The sequence below is a fragment of the Muscardinus avellanarius genome (genome assembly GCF_963383645.1).
Source record: "Muscardinus avellanarius genome assembly, chromosome: 3".
Taxonomy (NCBI): Eukaryota; Metazoa; Chordata; class Mammalia; order Rodentia; family Gliridae; genus Muscardinus; species Muscardinus avellanarius.
This window is the reverse complement of record NC_137788.1, coordinates 103,732,530-103,754,752: the sequence shown is the minus strand read 5'-3', so window position 1 is coordinate 103,754,752 and position 22,223 is coordinate 103,732,530. Positions and strand designations below refer to the sequence as shown.

The 22,223-nt window shown below is 43.2% G+C and overlaps 1 protein-coding gene across 1 annotated transcript in view; it reads left to right on the top strand.

Moving 5' to 3' along the window:
* AMPD1 (adenosine monophosphate deaminase 1) overlaps positions 1-22,223 on the top strand; it is a gene marked incomplete at both ends in the record, with an annotated part of 44,799 nt that overhangs the window by 8,051 nt on the left and 14,525 nt on the right. Inside the window, 3 exons of the mRNA XM_080691715.1 lie at positions 695-860; positions 9,046-9,211; positions 21,326-21,545. Of these exons, the coding sequence (XP_080547841.1) occupies positions 695-860; positions 9,046-9,211; positions 21,326-21,545 (552 nt within the window). The remainder of the gene's footprint in view (positions 1-694; positions 861-9,045; positions 9,212-21,325; positions 21,546-22,223) is intronic.

Here is a 22,223-nt window from a genome sequence, read left to right as displayed (position 1 = left end):
ACAGCCTCAACAACTTAGCCAGACTCTCATCTCACCAATTTAGGGAGACCCTGTTTCAAAACAAAAAATAAAAAGAGTTTTAAGTCTAGCTCAGAGATCGAATGCCCCTGGGTTCAATCCCCAGTACCAAAAAGAAGAAAGAAAGAAACAAAGAAAGAAAGAGAGAGAGAAGGAAGGAAGGAAAGAAGAAAGAAAGAAAGAGAGAGAACAGCCTCCTCTGGCATCCCCTGAAGGACCGAACACAGGGCTTGTGTTAGAGACTCACTAAGTATTTGTTGATTTGAGGAACTAATATTAAGCACCCGATAAGTTCCAGGTACTGTCCTAGGCGTTTTTATATACATTAAATCTCATGGAAATCCTATCAGGTAGCTATCCTTACACCATCTTTTCAGATAGGCAGATGGAAGCTCCAGACCTTAGGGCACACGGGCAGACGGACACGGTGGCGGCTGGCGCAGCCTGTGCTCGTGGCAAGACCCACTGCCGTTCTGCTAGGAGAGGCCGCCAGGAAGGACGGCTTCGTGCTGCCGGCGCTAAGGTCAACTATGCTAAGGTGTGCCCAGGAAAGGGAGACCCTGTCACGCGTCAGTGACAGCCGCCTGAATCCGGTTTCTGACGCCCAACCCGCGTTTTCATTTTAACACTGGGGAAGACAAAGTTAAGTACGCTTATTTCTTTCATTTAAACCCAGGAAAAAACGTTTCCAAGGACGGAAGACTATCAGCTTGTCAATTCCACTAGGTGAAACATCTTCCACCAAACTGTCCCACATCGATGAGTACATTTCTTCATCCCCAACCTACGAGGCCGTGCCTGATTTTCAGCGAGTACAGATCACTGGCGACTACGCCTCGGGGGTGAGTCATCTGTGCCACCCAGAGGAGGCTGCTGGGAAGCCCCTCGGCCTGGCCGGCCAGCTCCTCAGCTTCCCTGGCTCGTCTGTCCTTTGTTATACCTCACTGTTGCATCTAGATAATAATGTAGTATGTTTTGCGTTTCTGTACTATGTTCACATCCACATGATTCCTCCTCTGTCTCCTTTGTTTGTAACCCAGAATATGGAGTCGAGCACAGTAGCGCCACTGAATACAGTAGACAGATTTTGACAACAAGACCAAAGAAAGCGACAAGAAGAGGCGGCCCAGCCTCCTTGGTGTGCTACAAAACAGCAGAGGGGGCCTTGGGAGGCACAGAGGGTGCTAGGGGCCCCAAGGGACTTAGAGTAGAGAGAAAGGCTGTAAGGAGAAAGCTGTGTGTAGCCCGGCATGGCAGCCGCACACACTTGTAATCCCAGCATTCGGGAGGCTGAGACATGAGGATCGCAGGTGCAAAGACAGCCTCGGCAACGGAGTGAGACTCGGCAACTTAGCGAGACCCTGTTCCAAAACAAAAAATAAAAGAGACTGGGAATGTAGTTTGGAGGTAGAATGCCCTGGGTTACGCCCTCCCTTCCTCGGCAGAAAGGAAAAAAACAGAAAAAAAGAAGACAGATGAGAGAGAGAGGCTAGAATTCTCATGAGGCCATTGTGGTTCTGGTGGATGAAACTTTCCAGTTTCACTGCAGATGCTTACGCAGTAGATTATTGCTGGGAACCAACTCTTAGCTTGTCACAGAAATAGTAAAGGTATGTTGCTAACAACTTGATCTGCCTGTCCTATCCAGAACAGCTGGTCAATGAATAAATCTCTGCTACATGGATTTGCAGTATAAGCACCATATTGGCAAAACTGTTATGTAGCCATCGGTCTGTGTTCCAAATATAGCCTTAAGCACAGTCCTGAGCCCCCTTCTCATGTAACTGACCCAGTCAGGGGAAGTCCTAGGATACTAAAAATTTCAGAGCAATGAAATACAAACTATTCTTGTTTATCTTATTTTATTTTTCATAAAATGCAAAATGCTCTGAAATTGGCAGGGGTTTTAGATACTGAATAACTGGAATGAAACATTTAATAGCTTCCACTGGGGGACAATGGGTTTTATTGAGTGGGTTCACCAGGAGGGTCACAGAGCTGGCTGATCCAGGAGCAGAAAGAAGGAAGAAGGAAAGGCTGAGCTCGCATCATGCAGAGGAATTTGGGGTGGTTGTTGCTTCCTGTGACTGTGCTAAATTCACCATGCTGGATTTTCGGCTGCCATCTCAAGCTGCAACTTAACTGGTTGGAAGTCTTGATCGCAGCTGAGTGGGGTGATCCCTTTCTCCTCTCAGGAAGGCCCCTCCCTGTCCCATTTCTTTTCCCATACTGCTCATAACTACCTAACAGCTCTAACTACATTTGAGGCTAGGCACAATGGCACACACCTGTACTCCCAGTACTTGGGAGGCTGAGACAGAAGGACTACAGGTTCAAGACCAGCCATAGCTGCATAGCGAGAGGCTCAGTAACCTAGCAAGAGCCTGTTTCAAGACAAAACAAAAATTTTAAAAGGGCGGAGGGTAGCTGGGTGTGGTGGCGCACGCTTGTAATCCCAGCATTCAGGAAGCAGAGACCGGAGGGTCGCGGTTCACCAATAGCCTCAGCTACTTAGGAGATAAACTTGATACTCAGGAGTTTCATAGAAACTAAACCAGAAATAAAAAGAAGATGGGAAGCCTGGCTCAGTGGCATGTACCTATAATTCTGTAATTTTGGGAGGCTGAAATGGAGAATCTTGGGTTCAAGGCCAGCCTCAGCAATTTAATGAGACTCTCATCAAATTAGCAAGACTCCTACTCAGAGACTTAGTGACACCCTGTTTCTTTCTTTCTTTTCTTTTCTTTTTTTTTTTTGTGTGTGTGGTACTGGGGTTCCTGGAAGCCCTTCTACCTACGGGCTACACTCCCAGACCTATTTTATATTTTTATTTGGAAACAGGGTCTCCTAAGCCAGAGCGCGCAGCTGGCTTCGAACCTACACGATCCTCCTGTCTCCGCCTCCCAAGCGCCGGGATTACAGGCATGCCCCGTGAGACCCTGTTACAAAATAAAGAATAAAAAATAGGGAGGGGGATGTCGCTCGGAGGTCGAATGCCCCTGGGTTCCATCCCCAGACCTGAAAAATAAATAAATAAATAAAATAAAAGGACTGAGGGTGTAGCTCAAGGTAGAATACCCTGGGATCAATCCTCAGTACCACCACCAAAGGGAAAACCAAAAGGTACAGGTGAAACAAAGTTTGGAGTGCTCAAAAGAAGGCAAAACTTGGGAGATAAACTTGATACTCAGGAGTTTCATAGAAACTAAACCAGAAATAAAAAGAAGATGGGAAGCCTGGTTCAGTGGCATGTACCTATAATTCTGTAATTTTGGGAGGCTGAAATGGAGAATCTTGGGTTCAAGGCCAGCCTCAGCAATTAATGAGACTCTCATCAAATTAGCAAGACTCCCTTAAAAAAAAATTGTTTTAGCTGCGTGGTGGCGCACGCTTGTAATCCCCCTTGGGAGGCAGAGAGAGGAGGATTGCGCTGGTTTGGAGCCAGCCTTGCTGGCTTAAGAGACCCTGTCTCCAAATTTAAAAAAATATATAAAATAGGTCTGGGAGTGGAGCCCGGAGGTAGAAGGGCTTCCAAGAGCCCCAGTACCACCACCAAAAAAAAAAAAAAAAAAAATTGTTTTAAAAGGGCTAGGGGTTGCTAGGGATGGTGGTGAGCGTTTGTAATCCCAGTACTTGGGAAACTGAGACAGGAGGATCGTGCAGGTTTGAAGCCTGCCTCAGCTCCTTAGTGAGGCTCTCAGCAACTTAGACCCTATTTCAAAATAAAAAATAAAAATAGGGCTGGAGTAGTCGGGCGTGGTGGCTCACGCTTGTAATCCCCCTTGGGAGGCAGAGACAGGAGGATCGCGCAGGTTCGAAGCCAGCCGTGCTTAGGAGACCCTGTTTCCAAATAAAAATGTAAAAATAAGTCTGGGAGTGTAGCCAGGAGGTAGAAGGGCTTCCAGGAACCCCAGTACCACCAAAAAAAAAAAAAAAAAGTAGGGCTGAAGTATACCTCCAAGATAGAAGTGGGTTCCATCCCCGGCACTGAAAAAAAGAGGGATGGGGATGTAGCTTGGAGGAAGAATGCCCCTGGATTCGATCTCCAGCACCACAAAAAATAATAGGAAAAATAGTTAAACTGATTCAGATCAATATCTGTATCTCAATTGGGAACAAGCTTATGTTGGTTCCAGAGAAAAAGTCTCTGGGCTCTGACAATGAACATTCAATAATTTCAGATTATTACTCCTTGCACAGAACTGACCCAGCCAGGAGTTCAGGATACAGGAAAGGGAAATAGACTACTTTAGGAAATTTCCAGAAGTTCTAATAAAGCTTTACTCTAGAATTATTTTTAGCCAGAAATAGGATTCTTTTTTAAACCATCCACAAGAATTAACTCCTGAGCCGGGCGTGGTGGCACACGCTTGTAATCCCAGCATTCAGGAGGCTGAGACTGGAGGATCACGGTTTGCGGACAGCCTCAGCTACTTAGTGAGGCGCTCCGCAACTCAGTGAGCCCGTTTCAAAATAAAGTATAAAAACAGGGCAGGGGATGTGGCTTGGAGGTGAAATGCCCCTGGGTTCCATCCCCAGACCTAAAAAAAAAAAAAAAAAAAGACTCCTGAAAGGGTGTTGTTCTGATTCATCCAAGACTCTTAAAAAGTAGCGCATGAGCCGGGCGTGGTGGCGCACACTTGTAATCCCCGCGCTTAGGAGGCTGAGACAGGAGGATCGCGCAGGTTCGAAGCCAGCTGCGCTGGTGTCAGAGACCCTGTTTCAAAAATATAAGATAGGTCTGGGAGTGTAGCCCGGAGGTAGAAGGGCTTCCAGGAACCCCAGTACCACAAAAAAATAAAAAATAAATAAAAATAAAAAGTAGCGCATGAATGATAGGGTCTGAGCTTGTAACACTCTTTTTATCCCCAAATATTTTCCTCACTGACCAACAAGTGCCTTGATTCTCACAATTAGGACTACTTTGTCTTTCTTTTGAGATACTGTCTTCAGAAGTCTTTAATTAATTAATTTATTTATTTATTTATTTATAGTACTGGGGATGGAACTCAGGGGCATACTACCTCCAAGCTACACCCTCAGCCCTACTTTTTATTCTTTATTTGGAAACAGGGTCTCACAAAATTGCGGAGGGCCTCACTAAGTAGCTGAGGCTGGCTGTGAACCTGAAATCCTCCTGCCTCAGACTCCCAAGTACTGGGATTACAAGCATGTACTACTACACCTTGCTCCAGAAGTCTATATATTTTTAAATTTATTTTTATTGGTGCAATGTATTCATACATCATAATGGTATAAAGAAAATACTTTTGTAGACATATATGCACACATCGCCCAGTTAGCCCCTACCCAATCCCCACCCCATTCCCTCCCCATCCCTCCTTCCCATGCTTGGCTTAGTGGTTGGCATCTAGTTTTATAGCAATTTATCCAATATTAACGATGATAATCTCACATAATAGTTTCATTTGTCTGATACCAAGCTTTTGATGACTTAAAGATAACATTTCACTATTTCTTTTTGCTTTCTTTTTTACCAGAGAATATTTTTTTAGGTGAAACTATCATACATTTATTTATTTATTTTTCAGAAAAAATCTATCCTAATATGGAATATGGACTCTAGATACCCAAAATGATCTTGAAAAAGAACAAAGCTAGAAGATGTATATTTTCTGATTTCAAACTATATAAAGCTACAATAATTGAAACAGTGTAGTACTGTTCTAAAGGCAGATATATAAACCATTTGAGTTAAATAAAAGCCTAGAGATAAATTCTTCCATATATTGTCAAGTTATTTTTGACAAGGTTTCCATGAACATTTGTGGAGGAAGTACTAATATTTTAACTAGATATTGTTGAAAAATAATAATAACATGAAAAAGAATAAAACTGGACCCTTACCTAACACATATACAAATACTAACTCAAAATAGATAAAAGACCTAAATATATATCTTAATACTATAAACTTTTAGAAGAAAATTGGGTCATAAAACCTCACAACATTGAAATTGGCAGTGATTTCTTGGATATGATTTCAATGGCAGAGGCAAAAAAAGGGTAAATAAACTCCCTAAAAAATAAAAAAAAATATTGTATATCCAAAGACAATGTAAACAGAGTTAAAAGTTACTGATAGAATGGGATAAAATATTTCCAAATGCTATATCTGAAGGTATATTAATATTCCAACTAGAAATCCTAATAATTAGCAAAAATAAAAGCAAACAATACAATTTAGAGATAGGTAAAAGACTAACATAAATAATGAATCTCCACAGATAACCAATCTTAGTTGTCTGTTGGATAGAAAATCTTGTTTCTCTGGTTCTGGTGTGTGTTACCTATTTCTTCTTTGTAGTTAATCTCTTTGAGTATTTTCTCTAGCGCTGGCTTTGAAGACATAAATTCCTTCAGTTTCTGTTTGTCGTGGAAGCTTATTTCCCCATCTAATTTAATAGAAAGTTTTGCTGGGTAGGAAATTTTTGGCTGAAAGTTGTTTTCTTTCAGAGTTTGGAATATGTTGCTCCAAGCCCTTCTGGCTCTCATGACTTGGTTTGGGAAGTCTGGAGTGATTCTAATTGGTTTGCCTCTGAATGTCACTTGGCCCTTTGTTTTTGTTGCCTTTAAGATTCTCTGCTTGGCTTCCACATTGGTCATTTTGACAATTATGTGGCGTGGGGATCCTCTTCTCTGATCCTGTCTAAAGAGAGTTCTATAAGTTTCCTGGACCTGTGTATCGACCTCTTGCTCTACGTTTGGAAAATTTTCTACTATTACTTCCTTGAAAAGATTGTTGATCCCTTTGGTTTCACCTTCTTTTCTCTCCTCTATTGCAATTATTCTTAGGTTAGCTCTCTTAAAATGGGTCCATATTTCTTCAATGTCAGATTCCTGCTGTTGGATTTTTTTTTCTAAATTAGAAACTATGCATTCATTTTTTGAATGATCATCTTCTAGGAGTGAGATTCTATTCTCCATGTGGTCTAATCGGTTGTTTGTACTTTGAATTGAGGCCTTTACTTCATTAATTGCATCCTTTATCTCTCTTTGGCTCTCTCTGAATTCTTTTCGAAACACCTCTATTATTTCTACAGTTATTTTCCTGATTTGATCTTCTAGAAATCTCTGAATTTCTGTTTTATCGGGTTCTGATGTTGTGGGGTTGTGGGCATTCATTGCTCCATTGTTATTCCTCTTTCCCATGATTTCGGAAGTTTGTGCCTTCTCTGGGTTCTTCCCTTGGGTCACTACAACTTCAGTTAAGGTGCTCTGGATCTCGAGTCTGTGGTATCTCAGTCCCCACTACTCCTTTACTGGGTTGTATCGCAGAGTCTCAGACCCTGGGAGTCAATCGAGGCTGCTTTAGACCACGGGGGGTGCCAGATTGGGCGTTCTCCTATGGTGTGATATCTCTGCCACTGCCACTCCCGCACTGGGTCAAGTCCCTGGGAGTACAGTACTGGGATTTCTCCTCTAGGGGCCACAATTTGACTCACTGTTTTTGAGTGCGCAGATGGAGCTGTTGTGGACTCGGTGAATTCGCTGCTGCTGCCGCCGGTAGCAATATGGCGCCGCTGCCACGCCCTCGGCAATGAGGCTGGCGTATTTCTTTTCTGTTTTTGAGCTCTGCTCTGAGTCCCTGCAGGGTGTGCTGAGCCCAGCCTCTGGGAGCTTTAGATGCTCCCTGCGCCAAGAAATCTGCCAAATTCCTCCCGGCTGATCTGCAGCTGCTCACCTCAGCTTGTTGTCCGCCGCTCCTCTCTGGAGCCTGGTGGGCTGTTGGGTGTGTTGGTCTGGTGCCGTCCGGTGAGTTCGCCGCTGCCACCGGCAGTAAGGCGCTGCTGCCGCGTCCTCGAGCGTGAGGCTGGAATTTCTTTTCTGTGGCTCTGAGCTCCGTTATGAGTTCCCTTCCTCTCTGAAGCCTGGTGCTGCAAGGGAAAATGGCGCCCGCCACTTCGCGCCGCGCCTCTGGCTACAACACTGTGGTCTGGTTTCTGGTGTCTTGTTTTTCCAGCCCTCTTTTTCTCTGTCCCTTGAAATTACATTTTTTGTTTCTCTGCTGATGGTGTTTTCTGGCTATGAAAGGGGCTGATTTTGTGGTAATAGAGATTGGTTGTTAGCGGGGCTCGTAAACCCCACTTTTCTCCGTCGCCATCTTCCTGGAAGTCACAGAAGTCTGTATTTTAAATTTAATTTTTTTTTTGTACTGAGGATGGAACCCAGGAGCATTCTACTTCTGAGCAACACCCCCAGCCCTATTTTTTATTTATTTATTTATTTTTGTGTGTGGTACTGGGGATGGAACCCAGGGGCTTTTCTACCTCCGGGCTATACTCCCAGACCTGTTTTATATTTTATTTGGAAACAGGACCTCACTAAGTTGCCGATAGCCTCACTAAGTATCTGAGTCTGGCTTTGAACCTGTGCAATTCTCCTGTCTCAGCCTCCCAAGTGCTGGGATTACAAGCGTGCACCACCATGCTGAGCTATTCTTTATTTTGAAACCGGGTCTCACTGAGTTGCAAAGGACCTCACTAAGTAGCTGAGGTGGTCCTCGAACTGTGATCCTCCTGTCTTAGCCTCCTGAAAGCTGGGAATACAGGCGTGCACCACCACACCCAGCTCAAAATTCAAATGTTACATGGAAGGGAAAAAGGTATATGCCATGTTAGAATGGGTTGTTTTAATCATATCTGCTAGAGAGTCAATGTGACATAGCAAAATTTTAAAATCTAAACAAGGAGCCTATGGGTAGAGCTCAGTAGTAGAGCACTTGCCTAGGATGGGCAACCCCCAGCACCAAAAAGAAAGGAAAGAAAAAGTAAAACTGTAAGGGAAAGACTCATCAGACAGGTGCATTGGGGTGAGGTTAGAGAGGCAGAAAAACTTCAAGACCTGCTCGTGAAGGAGACCTAGGTCCAGGTCTCCTAGGAGCAGCCAGGTACACAGGTGAGGCCCAGATGGGCTAGAGCTCAGGGCATTGCTGGCAGGTGCCAAAGTCACGCCTTGCCCAGGTTTCCCCAGGATCAACTCTGACAGCTGTTTTTTTCTTGGCAGGTAACAGTTGAAGACTTTGAGTTGGTCTGTAAAGGTCTGTATCGGGCCTTGTGTATACGAGAGAAATACATGCAGAAGTCATTTCAGAGATTCCCTAAAACCCCTTCCAAGTACCTGCGGAACATTGACGGTGAAGCGTGGGTATCCAGCGAGAACTTCTATCCGGGTAACTGACTTTCTTTATACAATGTATGGAATATAGCCTTAGGTTCAACCACTAAATATTACATTTAGAATATACTCCTAGGAGCTGGGCGTGGTGGCACATGCTTGTAATCCCCGTGCTTGGGAGGCTGAGACAGGAGGATTGCACAGGTTCGAAGCCAGCCTCAGCTACTTAATGAGGCTTTCAGCAATTTAGTGATACCCTGTTTCCAAATAAAATATAAAAAAGGTCTGGGAGTATAGCCCAGAGGTAGAAAGCCTCTGGGTTCCACCCCCAGTACCACCAAAATAAATAAATAAATAAATAAATAAATAAATAAATAAATAAATAAAAATATACCCCTAATCTGGGCATGGTGGCAGGTGCTTGTAATTCTAGTTCTTTGGAGCCTGAAATAGGAGGATTGCAGGTTCAAGGACAGCCTCAGTAAGCAGTGAGACTCTTATCAACCTAGTGAGACCCTGACTCAAAATTAAAACAAAAACATAACAAAACAAACAAGCAAACAAAAAAGCCGGTTGTGATGGTGCATGCTTGTAATTCCAGCATTGGGAGGCTGAGACAGGAGGATCCTGATTCACGGACAGCCTCAGCTACTTAGTGAGGCCCTTTGCAACTCAGTGAGACCCTATTTCAAAATATAGAATAAGTTGGGTGTGGTGGCACACACTTGTAATCCCAGCACTTGGGAGGCTGAGACAGGAGGATGGCACAGGTTCAAAGCCACCCTCAGCTACTGAGTGAGGCTCTCAGCAACTTATTGAGACCCTGTTTCCAAATAAAGTATAAAATAGGTCTGGGAATATAGCCCAGAGGTAGAAAAGCCCCTGGGTTCTACCCCTAGTACCACAATAAAGTAAAATAAAAATATAGAATAAAAAAACAAGACTGGGGGGTATAGCTTGGAGGTAAAATTCCCCCAGATTCCATCCCTAGTATTGCAATAAATAAATAAATAAATAAAATAAAATAAAATAAATAGGGCTGATAGGTAAAATGCCTCCAGGTTCAACCCCCAGGACCATACACATAGAATATGCCCCTAGAGTATAAGTAATTTAGTCTAAAATCATCTTGGTCATCTTGGGCTCCACTCCCTCTGCAGCCCACTTGTTCAATCACTTGGTTCAGTCCCCACCATCTCTCTAAACCTGTGCTCTTCACTGTCCTCCCAACCCTCGCACAGGCCTCTGCTTCTGCTTGTTGGGATGATTGTGATCGCTTCCTAAGTGCTCTGCTACATTTCACTCTCTTTTGGTTCCATCCTCATTTTAATGCCAGTTATTAAAATGCAGACCTAATCCTATGGGTTCACACACACTTGTAACCCCAGCTACTCAGGAGGATGAGGCAGAAGACCCCATTTCAAAGTAAGAAAGGGCTGGGGGTATAGCTCAGTGGTAGAATGCCCCTGGGTTCAGTGCCCAATACCATAACAATAAATGAGTAAGCTGGGTATGGTGGCACACACCTGTCGTCTCAATACTGGAGGCTGAGACAGGAGGATAGCAGGTTTGAGAACAGCTTCTGCAATGTAAAAACTCTCAGTAACCTAGTGGAACCCTGTTTCAAAATAAAAATAAAAAAGGGATGAGGGTATAACTCAGAGGTGCCCCTGGGTTCAATCCTCAGCACCACAAAAAAACAAAACAAAACAAAAATATATGAGTAAATAAATAAGTAAACTAAAAAGGGAGCCAGGCATGGTGGTGCACGCTTGTAATCCCTGTACTCAGGAGGCTGAGACAGGAGGATCAAGGTTCGCGACCAGCCTCAATTACTTAGTGAGGCCCCTTGCAACTCAGTGAGATCCTGTTTCAAAATAAAGAACAAAATATAGGGCTTGGGGGTGTAGCTCAGAGGTCGAATGCCCCTGAGTTCCATTCCCAGTATTACAATAAATAAATAAATAAATAAATAAATAAATAAATAAATAATAAGGCTGAGGATGTAGTTCAGTGGCACAGCACCACTGAGTTCAATCCTTAGCATTGAAACACACACACACACACACACACACACACACACACACCCCTGAGCACATCCTTTTCCTGACAAACCTTTAGCTGCTCCCCATCATCCCCAAAGTAAGTGCAGTCTGTAGCCTGGCAGTCAAGGACTGCCACCAAATAGCCGGCCGCCTGCATTTTATGTATCTTTCACGTTTCAGCTCATTTCTAAACTCCCTCCCCCCACTCCACCTTGAATACTCTCTTTAGTGTTTGGGAGTATTTCCTGATACAGCTCAACATTTTCCAGTCCCTGCATAGTTAGGAGGCTGCCCCTTGTCCCTGGGCCGCTCTTTCCCTTGCTTATCTACCTATGTTCAAGCACATAAGTCTAACCTAATCCTCTAAGGCACAGCCCAAATGCGATCACTTCTTGTCTGGCTCTGACCTCCGGATAAAAGTAAATTATTTCTAGCTGGGCGTGGTGGCGCACGCTTGTAGTCCCAGCGCTTGGGCAGCTGAGACAGGAGGATCGCACAGATTTGAAGCCAGCATCAGCTACTTAGTGAGACCCTGTTTCTAGATAAAATATAAAAATAGGTCTGGGAGTATAGCCCGGAGATAGAAAACCTCTGGGTTCCACCCCCAGTACCACACACACACACACACACACACACACACACACACACAAGTAAATTATTTCTAACTTTCCATAGAATTTTATTTCATATCTCAGTTTTAACTTTCTGCCTTATATAAAGATTTTTTCCCCCCATATTGGGGATTGAACCCAGGGACAGTCTATCTCCAAGCTATACTACCAGATCTATTTTTATTATTATTATACTTTATTTTGAAACAGGGTCTCACTAAGTTGTGGAGGGCCTCATTAAGTAGCTGAGGCTGGCCACAAACCTGCGATTTTCCTATCTCAGTCTCCCAAATATTGGGATTACAAGCATTTACCACCACTCCTGGCTTAAAGCACATTTTTAAATAATCAGATTTTATGCTGGGTATGGTGGTGCACACATGTAATTCTAGTACTTGGGAGGCTGAGATAGGAGGATCACAGGTTCAAATCCAGCACTGGCAACTTAATGAGCCCCTAATCAACCTAATGAGATTCTGTTTCCTAATAAGAAATAAAATCAAGCCGGGCATGGTGGCGCACGCTTGTAATCCCCGCGCTTGGGAGGCAGAGACAGGAGGATCGCGCAGGTTCGAAGCTAGCCGCACGCGCTGGCTTAGGAGACCCTGTTTCCAAATAAAAATGTAAAAATAGGTCTGGGAGTGTAGCCCGGAGATAGAAGGGCTTCCAGGAACCCCAGTACCACCACAAAAAAAAAAAAAAAAAAAAAAAGAAATAAAATCAAAGCTGGGGATGGTGGTGCACACTTGTAATCCCAGCATTCGGAAGTCTGAGATCAGAGGATTGTGGTTTATGGCTAGCCTCAGCCACTCAGTGAGACCCTCTGCAACTTAGTGAGACCCTGTTTCAAAATAAAGAATAAAAAATAGAGCAGGGGGTGTAGCTCGGAGGTTGAATGCCCCTGGGTTCCATCTCCAGTATGGGGGGAAAAAAAGAAATAAAATCGGGCTAGGGGTGCATTTTGGAGGTAGAATGCCTCTGGGTTCAATCCCCAGTATCAAAATTAATTAATTAATATTTTATAGATTTATGTCATATTATTTGCTGTATCATAATTGAGTCAAACAATTCCTATTAAGTTATTTAGATTTCTTTCTTTCTTTCTTTCTTTCTTTCTTTCTTTCTTTCTTTCTTTTTTTTTTTTTTTGCGAAACTGGGGATTGAACCTAGGGGCATTCTACCTCCAAGCTATACTCCTGGGCCTATTTTTTATTCTTTATTTGGAAACAGTCTAAGTTGTGGAGGACCTCACTAAGCAGCTGAGGTTGGCCAGGAACCTGCGATCCTCCTGTCTCAGCCTTCCAAGTACTAGGATTACAAGTGTGCACTACCTGGCTTAGGCATTTATATTTCTTTTCTTTCTTTTCTTTTTTTTTCTTTTTTTTTCTTTTTTGTAGTACTGGAGATGAAACCCAGGGACATTCTACCTCTGAGCTACACCCCCAGCCCTATTATTTATTCTTTATTTTAAAACAGGGTCTCACTGAATTGGAAAGGGCCTCACTAAGTAGCTGAAGCTGTCCACACACCACAATCCTCTTATCTCAACCTCCCAAATACTGGGATTACAAGCATGTGCCACCACGCCTGGCTTTAGATTTCTTTTGTGTGTGTGTGTGTGTGTGTGTGTGTGTGTGTGTGTGTGTATGGTACTGGGGGTGGAACCCAGGGGCTTTCTACCTCCAGGCTATACTCCCAGACTTTTTTTTTTAATGTTTTATTTGGAAACAGGGTCTCACCAAGTTGCTGAGAGCCTCACTAAGCAGCTGAGGCTGACTTTGAACCTGTGCGATCCTCATGTCTCAGCCTCCGAAACCCGGGGATTACAAGCACCACTATGCCCGGCGATGCCCAGCTTTAGATTTCTAATTTTTATTTTTTATTTTTTGTGGTACTAGGGATGGAACCCAGGGGCCTTCTACCTCCAGGCTAGACTCCCAGACCTTCTTTATATTTTTTATTTGGAAACAGGGTCTCTTAAACCAGCAGAGGCTGGCTTCGAACCTGTGTGATCCTCCTTTCTCAGCCTCCCAAGCGCGGGGATTACAAGCGTGCATCACCACACCCAGTTTATTTTTATTATTTTATATTTTGGTACTGGGGGTGGAACCCAGGGGCCTTCCACCTCTGGGCTATATCCCCAGAACTATTTTTATATTTTATTTGGAAGCAGGGTCTCACTAAGTTGCTGAGAGCCTCACTAAGCTGCTGAGGCTGGCTTTGAACCTGTGATCCTCCTGTCTCAGCCTCCAAAGTACTGGGATTACAAACGTGTGCCACCATGCCCGGCTAGATTTCTAATTTTTAAAAACTTATTTCTAACCGGGCATGATAGCTCATGCTTATAATCCCAGTACTCGGGAGGCTGAGGCAGAAGGAATGCAGGTTCATGGCCAGCCTCAGCAATTTAGTAGGGTCACCTGCAACCTACTGAGACCCCTGTTTCTAAACAAAATAATGAAATAGGTCTGGGAGTATAGCTTGGAGGTAGAATGCTCCTGGGTTTTATCCCCAGTACCACTACCAAAACAAACAATTTATTTCCGTCTTACATCTTTAGGATTATACGCCTAGAACCAAAATTTCTGAGGAGACAAATATTTTAGATATTTAACCTTCTGAATTGTCATGTTATTAAAGATCTCAAATTTTGCAGCCTCTTCTCTGTTGTTCCTTTTAATATTGAGATCATGTTAAAGCAAGGTGTGGTAGCACACAACTGTAATTCCAGTACTTGGGAGACTGAAACCAGAGAATGGCAGGTTCAAGGCCAGCCTCAGCAACTTAGTGAGACTGAGCAATTTACTTATTTATTTTATTTATTCTGCGGTATGAGGGATGGAATCCAGGGGCATTCTATCTCTGAGCTACACCCCCAGCCCTATTTTTTATTCTTTATTTGGAAACAGGGTCTCCCTGAGTTGCAAAGGGCCTTACTAAGTTGTAGCTGAGGCTGTCTGTGAACTGTGATCCGCCTGTCTCAGCTTCCCAAATGCTGGGATTACAAGCGTGTGCCACCACGCCCAGTTTGAGACTGAACAATTTAGCAAGACCCTGTTTTATAATAAAAAATGAACCAGGTCCACACAATGGAATTCTATTCAGCTATAAAGAAGGATAAAATAATAGCATTTGCAAGAAGATAGAAGGAACTGGAGAACATTATGTTAAGTGAGATTAGTCAAACACAGAAAGAGAAGGGACATATGTTTTCTCTAATATGCCCAAGCTAGGGAGTAGTGGTAATACCAGAGGGACTCCAGATGATGGAGGGGAAATGTCAGCAAAGCTTGAATGGAAGGATAGGAGAGTACATACGAATATGTGTAATAGTATAAATATAACATGGTGAACCTGGACACTCTCTAGTGGGAGGGGGGAAGGGAAATGGAGGGAGAAGGGCATGAAGCACAATCTAAATGTACACCACTTTCAATATGTTCCATTTATAAAAAAAAAAAATGAACCAGGTCTGGTGGCACACACCTGTAATCCCAGTATTTGTGAGGCTGAGACAGCAAGATCACAGGTTCAAGACAAGCCTTAGCAAGACCCTGTTTCCCTGTTTCAATAAATAAACACAAAATAAATAAATAAATAAGATGGGAGTATAACTCAAAGTTGGAATGTCCCTGGCTTCAATTTTCAATTTCTCAGTAACACACACACACACACACTCACACACACACACACACACACACACACACACACACACACACACAGGCTGGGAGCTTGAAGGTAGTAAGGCCCTTTGCAATTCAGTGAGACCCTGTTTTAAAATAAAGAATAAATAATAGGGCTGGGGGTGTAGCTCAGAGGTAGAATGCCCCTGGGTTTCATCTCCAGTACTACAAAAAAAAAAAAAAAAGAAGAAGAAAGAAAAGAAAAGAAATATAAATGCCTAAGCCAGGTATAGTAGTGCACACTTGTAATCCCAGTACTTGGAAGGCTGAGACAAGGAGGATTGCAGGTTCCTGGCCAACCTCAGCTGCTTAGTGAGGTCCTCCTGGGTTCAACCTACAGTACCAAAAAAATTTTTTTTTTTTTGGTGGCACTGGGGGTGGAACACAGAGGCTTTCTACCTCCGGGCTATACTCCCAGACCTATTTTATATTTTATTAGAAAGAGAGTCTCACTAAGCTGCTGAGAGCCTCACTAAGTAGCTGAGGCTGGCTTCGAACCCGTGTGATCCTCCAGTCTCAGCCTCCCAAGTGCGGGGATTACAAGCGTGTACCACCACGCCCGGCTCAAAAAAATTTTTTTTTAAATTATGTTAGGAGCCGGGCGTGGTGGCGCACGCTTGTAATCCCAGCATTTAGGAGGCAGAGACTGGAGGATTGCGGTTCACGGACAGTCTCAGCTATTTATGCCCTTTGCAACATAGTGAGTCCCAGTTTCAAAATAAAAAATAAAAATGGAACAGGGGGTGTAGCTCAGCGGTTGAATGCCCCTGGGTTCCATCCCCAGACCCGCAAAAAAATTAATTAATTTAAAAAATAAAAAAAATAAAAATTATGTTAAACATGTGTCAAGAGCCAGGTGTAATGGCACACCCTTGTAATCCCAGCATTTGGGAGGCTGAGACAGGAGGCTCTGGGTTTGCAGCCAGCCTCAGCTACTTAGTGAGGCCCTTTGCAACTCAGTGAGACCATGTTTCAAAATAAAGAATAAAATATATATATATGGCTGAGAGTATAGATCTGAGGTAGAATGTCCCAGGTTCAAAAAAAGTGGGAGGTGGTAAGGGGCATAGCTCGGAGGTAGAATGCCCTGGGTTTCATCCGCAATACTGGAAAAAAAAACCAAAAACCGTGTTCAGTTTGGAACACTGGCCTACCCATCCTCTCTAACATTGACATTTAAGATGTCTGTCTTGGCCGGGAGTGGTGGCGCACGCTTGTAATCCCCACGCTTAGGAGGCTGAGACAGGAGGATCGCACGGGTTCGAAGCCAGCCTCAGCTACTTAGTGAGGCTCTCAGCAACTTAGTGAGACCCTGTTTCCAAATAAAATATAAAAAAGGTCTGGGAGTATAGCCTGGAGGTAGAAAGCCTCTGGGTTCCAGCCCCAGTACCACCAAAAAAAAAAAAAAAAAGTCAGCCTCATCTACTGAGTGAGGCTTTCAGCAAAATAGGTCTGGCAGTATACCCCGAAGGTAATAAGCCCCTGGGTTCCACCCCCAGTAACACACACACACACACACACACACACACACACACACACACACACACGTTTGTCTTGCCTTTGTTTCCCTTAAAGTACACTTTCTCTAAATGAGTATGAGAACTTGCAAACTGATATTTAACATGGCTATTTATTGTTTTTCTTATTTCATGTTTCTTGTCTCTCAGTTTTGAACAGGAAATGTGCAAACTGTTTCTTTATTATTTTTCTCACTCCGGTCAGTCGCTTTAGACTTCACTTGTGGACAGGACATCTTGTGTTCTTAAGCACAGCAGGAAAGAGACTGGAATGAGCACCCTTGTTGAAAGTAAAGGCATGAGGGCCTGTAATCTCTGACAGTGTGGAAAGTGTTCTCGGCCTTCTTAGGCTGAAATTGTTGCAGTGGAGAGAAGGGAACATTTATCAGTTTCATCCCCCTCTCCTCCATTCCTTTAGTGGAAATTGTATATGCTTAACAGGTTGCAAACATATAATTATGGTAAAGATTATAACTCGTGTAATAAGAATTAATATTATATCTTCCTTAACGTTAAAACCACTTTTGGTGGATCACAAAGGGCTTTTAGGGGAGTGAAATTATTTTCTATGATACTTTAAGGGTGGATGCATGCCACTCGGCAAAACTTATAGGATAGCCAGGTGTGGTGACGCACGCTTGTAATCCCTGCGCTTGGGAGACTGAGACAGGAGGATCACACAGGTTCAAAGCCAGCCTCAGCCACTTAGTGAGGCTCTCAGCAACTCAGTGAGACCCTGTTTCCAAATAAAGTATGAAATAGGTCTGGGAGTAGAAAAGGCTACTCCTTTTCTTCTAAGTACTGGGATTCCAAGTACTGGGATTACAAGTGTGCACTACTATACCTGGCTTAGGCATTTATATTTCTTTTCTTTCTTTTCTTTTTTTTTTTTTAGTACTGGAGATGAAACCCAGGGACATTCTACCTCTGAGCTACACCCCCAGCCCTATTATTTATTCTTTATTTTAAAACAGGGTCTCACTGAATTGCAAAGTAGAAAATGGGTTCTAGTTCCAGTACCACACACAAAAAACCTTATAGGATATACAATATCAATTATACAAATGAATGCTGCATCAATTATAACAAACATACCATGTGGATGTAGAATTCTGATAATGGGGAGGCTATGTATTGGGGCAGTATATGTAAACTGTATTTTCCCCTCCATTTTTCTGTTTACCCCAAACTGCTCCTAAAATAGTCTATTTTTAAAAAGACTCAAAATTAAGACTAATAAAGAAGGTTGGTTTAAATAAGGGAAGAACCAGATGTGGTGGTGCACACCTATAGTCCCAGCACTTTGGGAGGTTAACACAGGAGGATCAGAGGTTCAAGGCCAGCCTCAGGAATTTAGTGAGGTCCTCAGCAACTTTGTGAGACTCTGTTTCAAAATTTAAAAAGTAGGGCCGGGAACATTGCTCAGAGGTAGAATGCCCTGGGTTCAAGTCCCACTACAAAAAAATAAACTCAATCAATAAGGCAAAGATCCAAACTCTTTTTTTTTTTTTTTTTTTTGGTGGTACTGGGAATGGAATCCAGAGGCCTTCTACCACCAGGCTACACTCCCAGACCTATTTTATATTTTATTTGGAAACAGGGTCTCTTAAGCCAGCTGAGGCTGGCTTCGAACCTGCGAGATCTTCTGATCTTCCTGTCTCCGCCTCCCAAGTGTGGGGATTACAAGCGTGTGCCACCATGCCTGGCTTTTTTTTTTTTTTTTTCAGTACTAGAGATGGAACTGGGGCATTCTACCTCTGAGTTACACCTCCTGCCCTATTTTGTGTGTGTGTGTGTGTGTGTGTGTGTGTGTGTGTGTGTGTGGTACTGGGGGTGGAATCCAGGGGCTTTTCTATCTCCAGGCTATACTCCCAGACCTTTTTTATACTTTATATGAAAACAGGGTCTCACCACACCCGGCTCTCCAGTCCTATTTTTTGTTATTTATTTTGAACGTGGGTCTCACTGAGTTGCAAAGGACCTCACTAAGTATCTGAGGCTGTCAACGAACCATGATCCTCTGGTCTCGAATGCTGGGATTACAAGCATGTGCTACTACGCCCGACCTCCTCCTCTTCCTCCTCCTCTTCCTCTTCCTCCTCCTCCTTCTCCTCTTCCTCCTCTTCCTCTTCCTCCTCCTCCTTCTTTCTTCTTCTTTTTCTTCTTCCTTCTCCTTCTTTTTCTTCTTCTCTTTTAGTACTGGGATTGAACCCAGGGTATTCTGCCTCTGAGCTACATACACCCTCAGCCCAATTTTATTTTTTACTTTGAAATAGGGTCTCACTAAGTTGCTGATAGCCTAAGTGGCTGAGGCTGGCTGCAAACCTGTGATCCTCCTGTCTCACCCTCCCAAGTAGCTGTGCCCCACAATACCTGGCCCAAGCTCTATTTCATTCATTCATTTATTTATTTATTTATTTATTTATTTATTTATTTATTTATTTATGGTACTGGGAATGGAACCCAGGGGCATTCTACCTCCAAGCTACACCCCCAGCTCTATTTTTATTCTATCTATTTATTTATTTTTATTTTTTGCGGGTCTGGGGCTGGAACCCAGAGGGAGGTCAAATGCCTCTGCCCAATTTTTTATTCTTTATTTTGAAACTGGGTCTCACTGAGTTGCAGAGGGCCTCACTAAGTAGGTGAGGCTGTCCTCGAACCGCAATCCTCCGGTCTCAGCCTCCCAAATGCTGGGATTATAAGCGTGCACCACCACGCCCAGCTTTGTTCTATATTTTGAAACAGGTTCTCTCTGAGTTGCAAAGGGCCTCACTAAGTAGCTGAGGCTGTCCATGAACCGCAATCCTCCTGTCTCAGCCTCCCAAATGCTGGGATTACAAGCGTGTGCCACCACGCCTGGCTCCTATTTTTTATTCTTTATTTTGAAACAGGGTCTCACTGAGTTGCAGGTGGCCTCACTAAATAGCTGAGGCTGTCAGCAAACTGCAATCCTCAGGTCTCAGCCTCCTGAATGCTGGGATTACAAGCATGGGAAGCACCACCAAAAGGGTTGGCCTTCAGGGCTGTACCCAAATGGGCTTTCTTGTACTGTTTATCATGTCACTGCTGGTCCCGTCGGTGACTAAGGAGCTTCTTGGCAGTACAAAGACCGCGGCATCTGCCCATCCTGCCTGTACCACGGGCCATAGCGAAAGAGACTATTATTATTAGCAGTAATGGGGATTGAACCCAGGGGCATTCTACCACCAAGCTACACCCCTGCCCTATTTTTAATTTTTTTTTTTTTTTTTTTTTTTTTTTTTTTTTTTTTTTTTTTGGTGGTACTGGGGCTGGAACCCAGAGGCTTTCTACTTCCAGGCTATACTCCCAGACCTTTTTTTAAAAAATATTTTATTTGGAGACAGGGTCTCACTAAGTTGCTGAGAGCCTCACTAAGTAGCTGAGGCTGGGTTCGAACCCGTGCAATCCTCCTGTCTCAGCCTCCCAAGCGCGGGGATTACAAGTGTGTGCCACCACGCCCGGCTCTATTTTTCATTCTTTATTTTGAAACAGGGTCTCAGGTTGCAAAGGGCCTCACTGAGTCGTCGAGACTGGCCTCAACCTGCAATCCTCCTATCTAAACCTTTCAAGTAATGGGATTACATGTGCGCCACAATGCCCAGCTGAAAATATTATTCTTGTAGCTATTTACATTACAAGTTTAGTCACCTTTGAAAATTAATGTGAAAATATACTTATTGAGTAGACAAATTAAATAAAATTGACCTAGACACGGAGTCACATGACTGTAATACCAGTACTTGTAAGGCTGAGTCAGGAGGATCACAGATTCAAAGCCAGCCTCAGCAATTTAGTGAGGCTCTCAGCAACCTAGCAAAATCGTGTATCCACATGAGAACTAAAATTGAGCTAAGGGTGTAGCTCGGAATGCCTCTAGGTTCAATCCCTAGTATTATATACATACACACACAAAAAAAATTTGAATAAAGTTGGATAGTTATAGCCAGGCATGGTGGCTCACGCTTGTAATCCCAACGCTTGGGAGGCTGAGACAGGAGGATCACACAGGTTCAAAACCAGCCTCAGCTACTTAGTGAGGCTCTCAGCAACTTAGTGAGACCGTTTCCAAATAAAAATATAAAATAGGTCTGGGAGTATAGCCCGGAAGTAGGAAGCCTCTGGGTTGCACCCCAGTACCACACACACACACAAAAAAAGTTGGATAGTTATAACTTGTAAAGTATGGAATGCCAAACAAATAAGATTTTGTAGTAGTTTGTATTTGGATTATTTTTACATGGTCACTCATCCTGTGTGCTAATATATTATTTTGTGTTTTATTGAAAAAGTCTTTACCCCTCCTCCGAAGAAGGGAGAAGACCCCTTCCGAACAGATGACCTTCCTGCAAACCTGGGCTATCACCTCAAAATGAAAGACGGTGTAGTTTACATCTATCCTAACGAAGCAGCTGCCAGCAAAGATGAGCCCAAACCATATCCCTACCCTAATCTGGATGACTTCTTAGATGATATGAATTTTTTGCTTGCTTTAATTGCCCAAGGACCAGTGTAAGTGTTTAGTGTTTAGCCCTAAACAAGAATTAGGGCTACCACTATTGGTAGTAAGAGCATTTACTAAACACCTGCTATGTTCAAATACTATATTAAACCCTTCATGCACATTATGTTTTTCTTCTCCTCACAATTGGTCTATGAAGTATTTTTATAATTACAACTATTTTATTTGGGCCACTCAGGATTAAACCCAGGGGCATTGTACCTCCTAGCTATACCCACAGACCTTTTTTAAATTTATTTTATTATGAAATAGGGTCTGGCTAAATTACCATGAGCTGGTTCTAATTCTGCAAGTCTCCTATCTCAGATTCCCAAGTATTGGGATTACAGGCATGTGTCATCATGCCCAGTTTATAATTACAGTTTTTATGAGCTGAAACTTTGGCTAGTTAAGTAACTTGCCCAAAGTCATAAATGTGCTGACTGTAAAACTGGGGCCCTTAACTTTTTTTTGTTTTTTGTTTGTTTGTTTGTTTTTGGTATTGAGGATTGAATCCAGGGGCATTTTACCTCTGAGCTACACCCCTAGCCCTATTTTTTATTTTTTATTTTTATTTTTGGTGGTACTGGGGATGGAACCCAGGGGCCTTGTGCCTCTAGGCTATACATCCAGACCTATTTTATATTTTATTTGGAAACAGGGTGTCACTAAGTTGCTGAGAGGCTCAC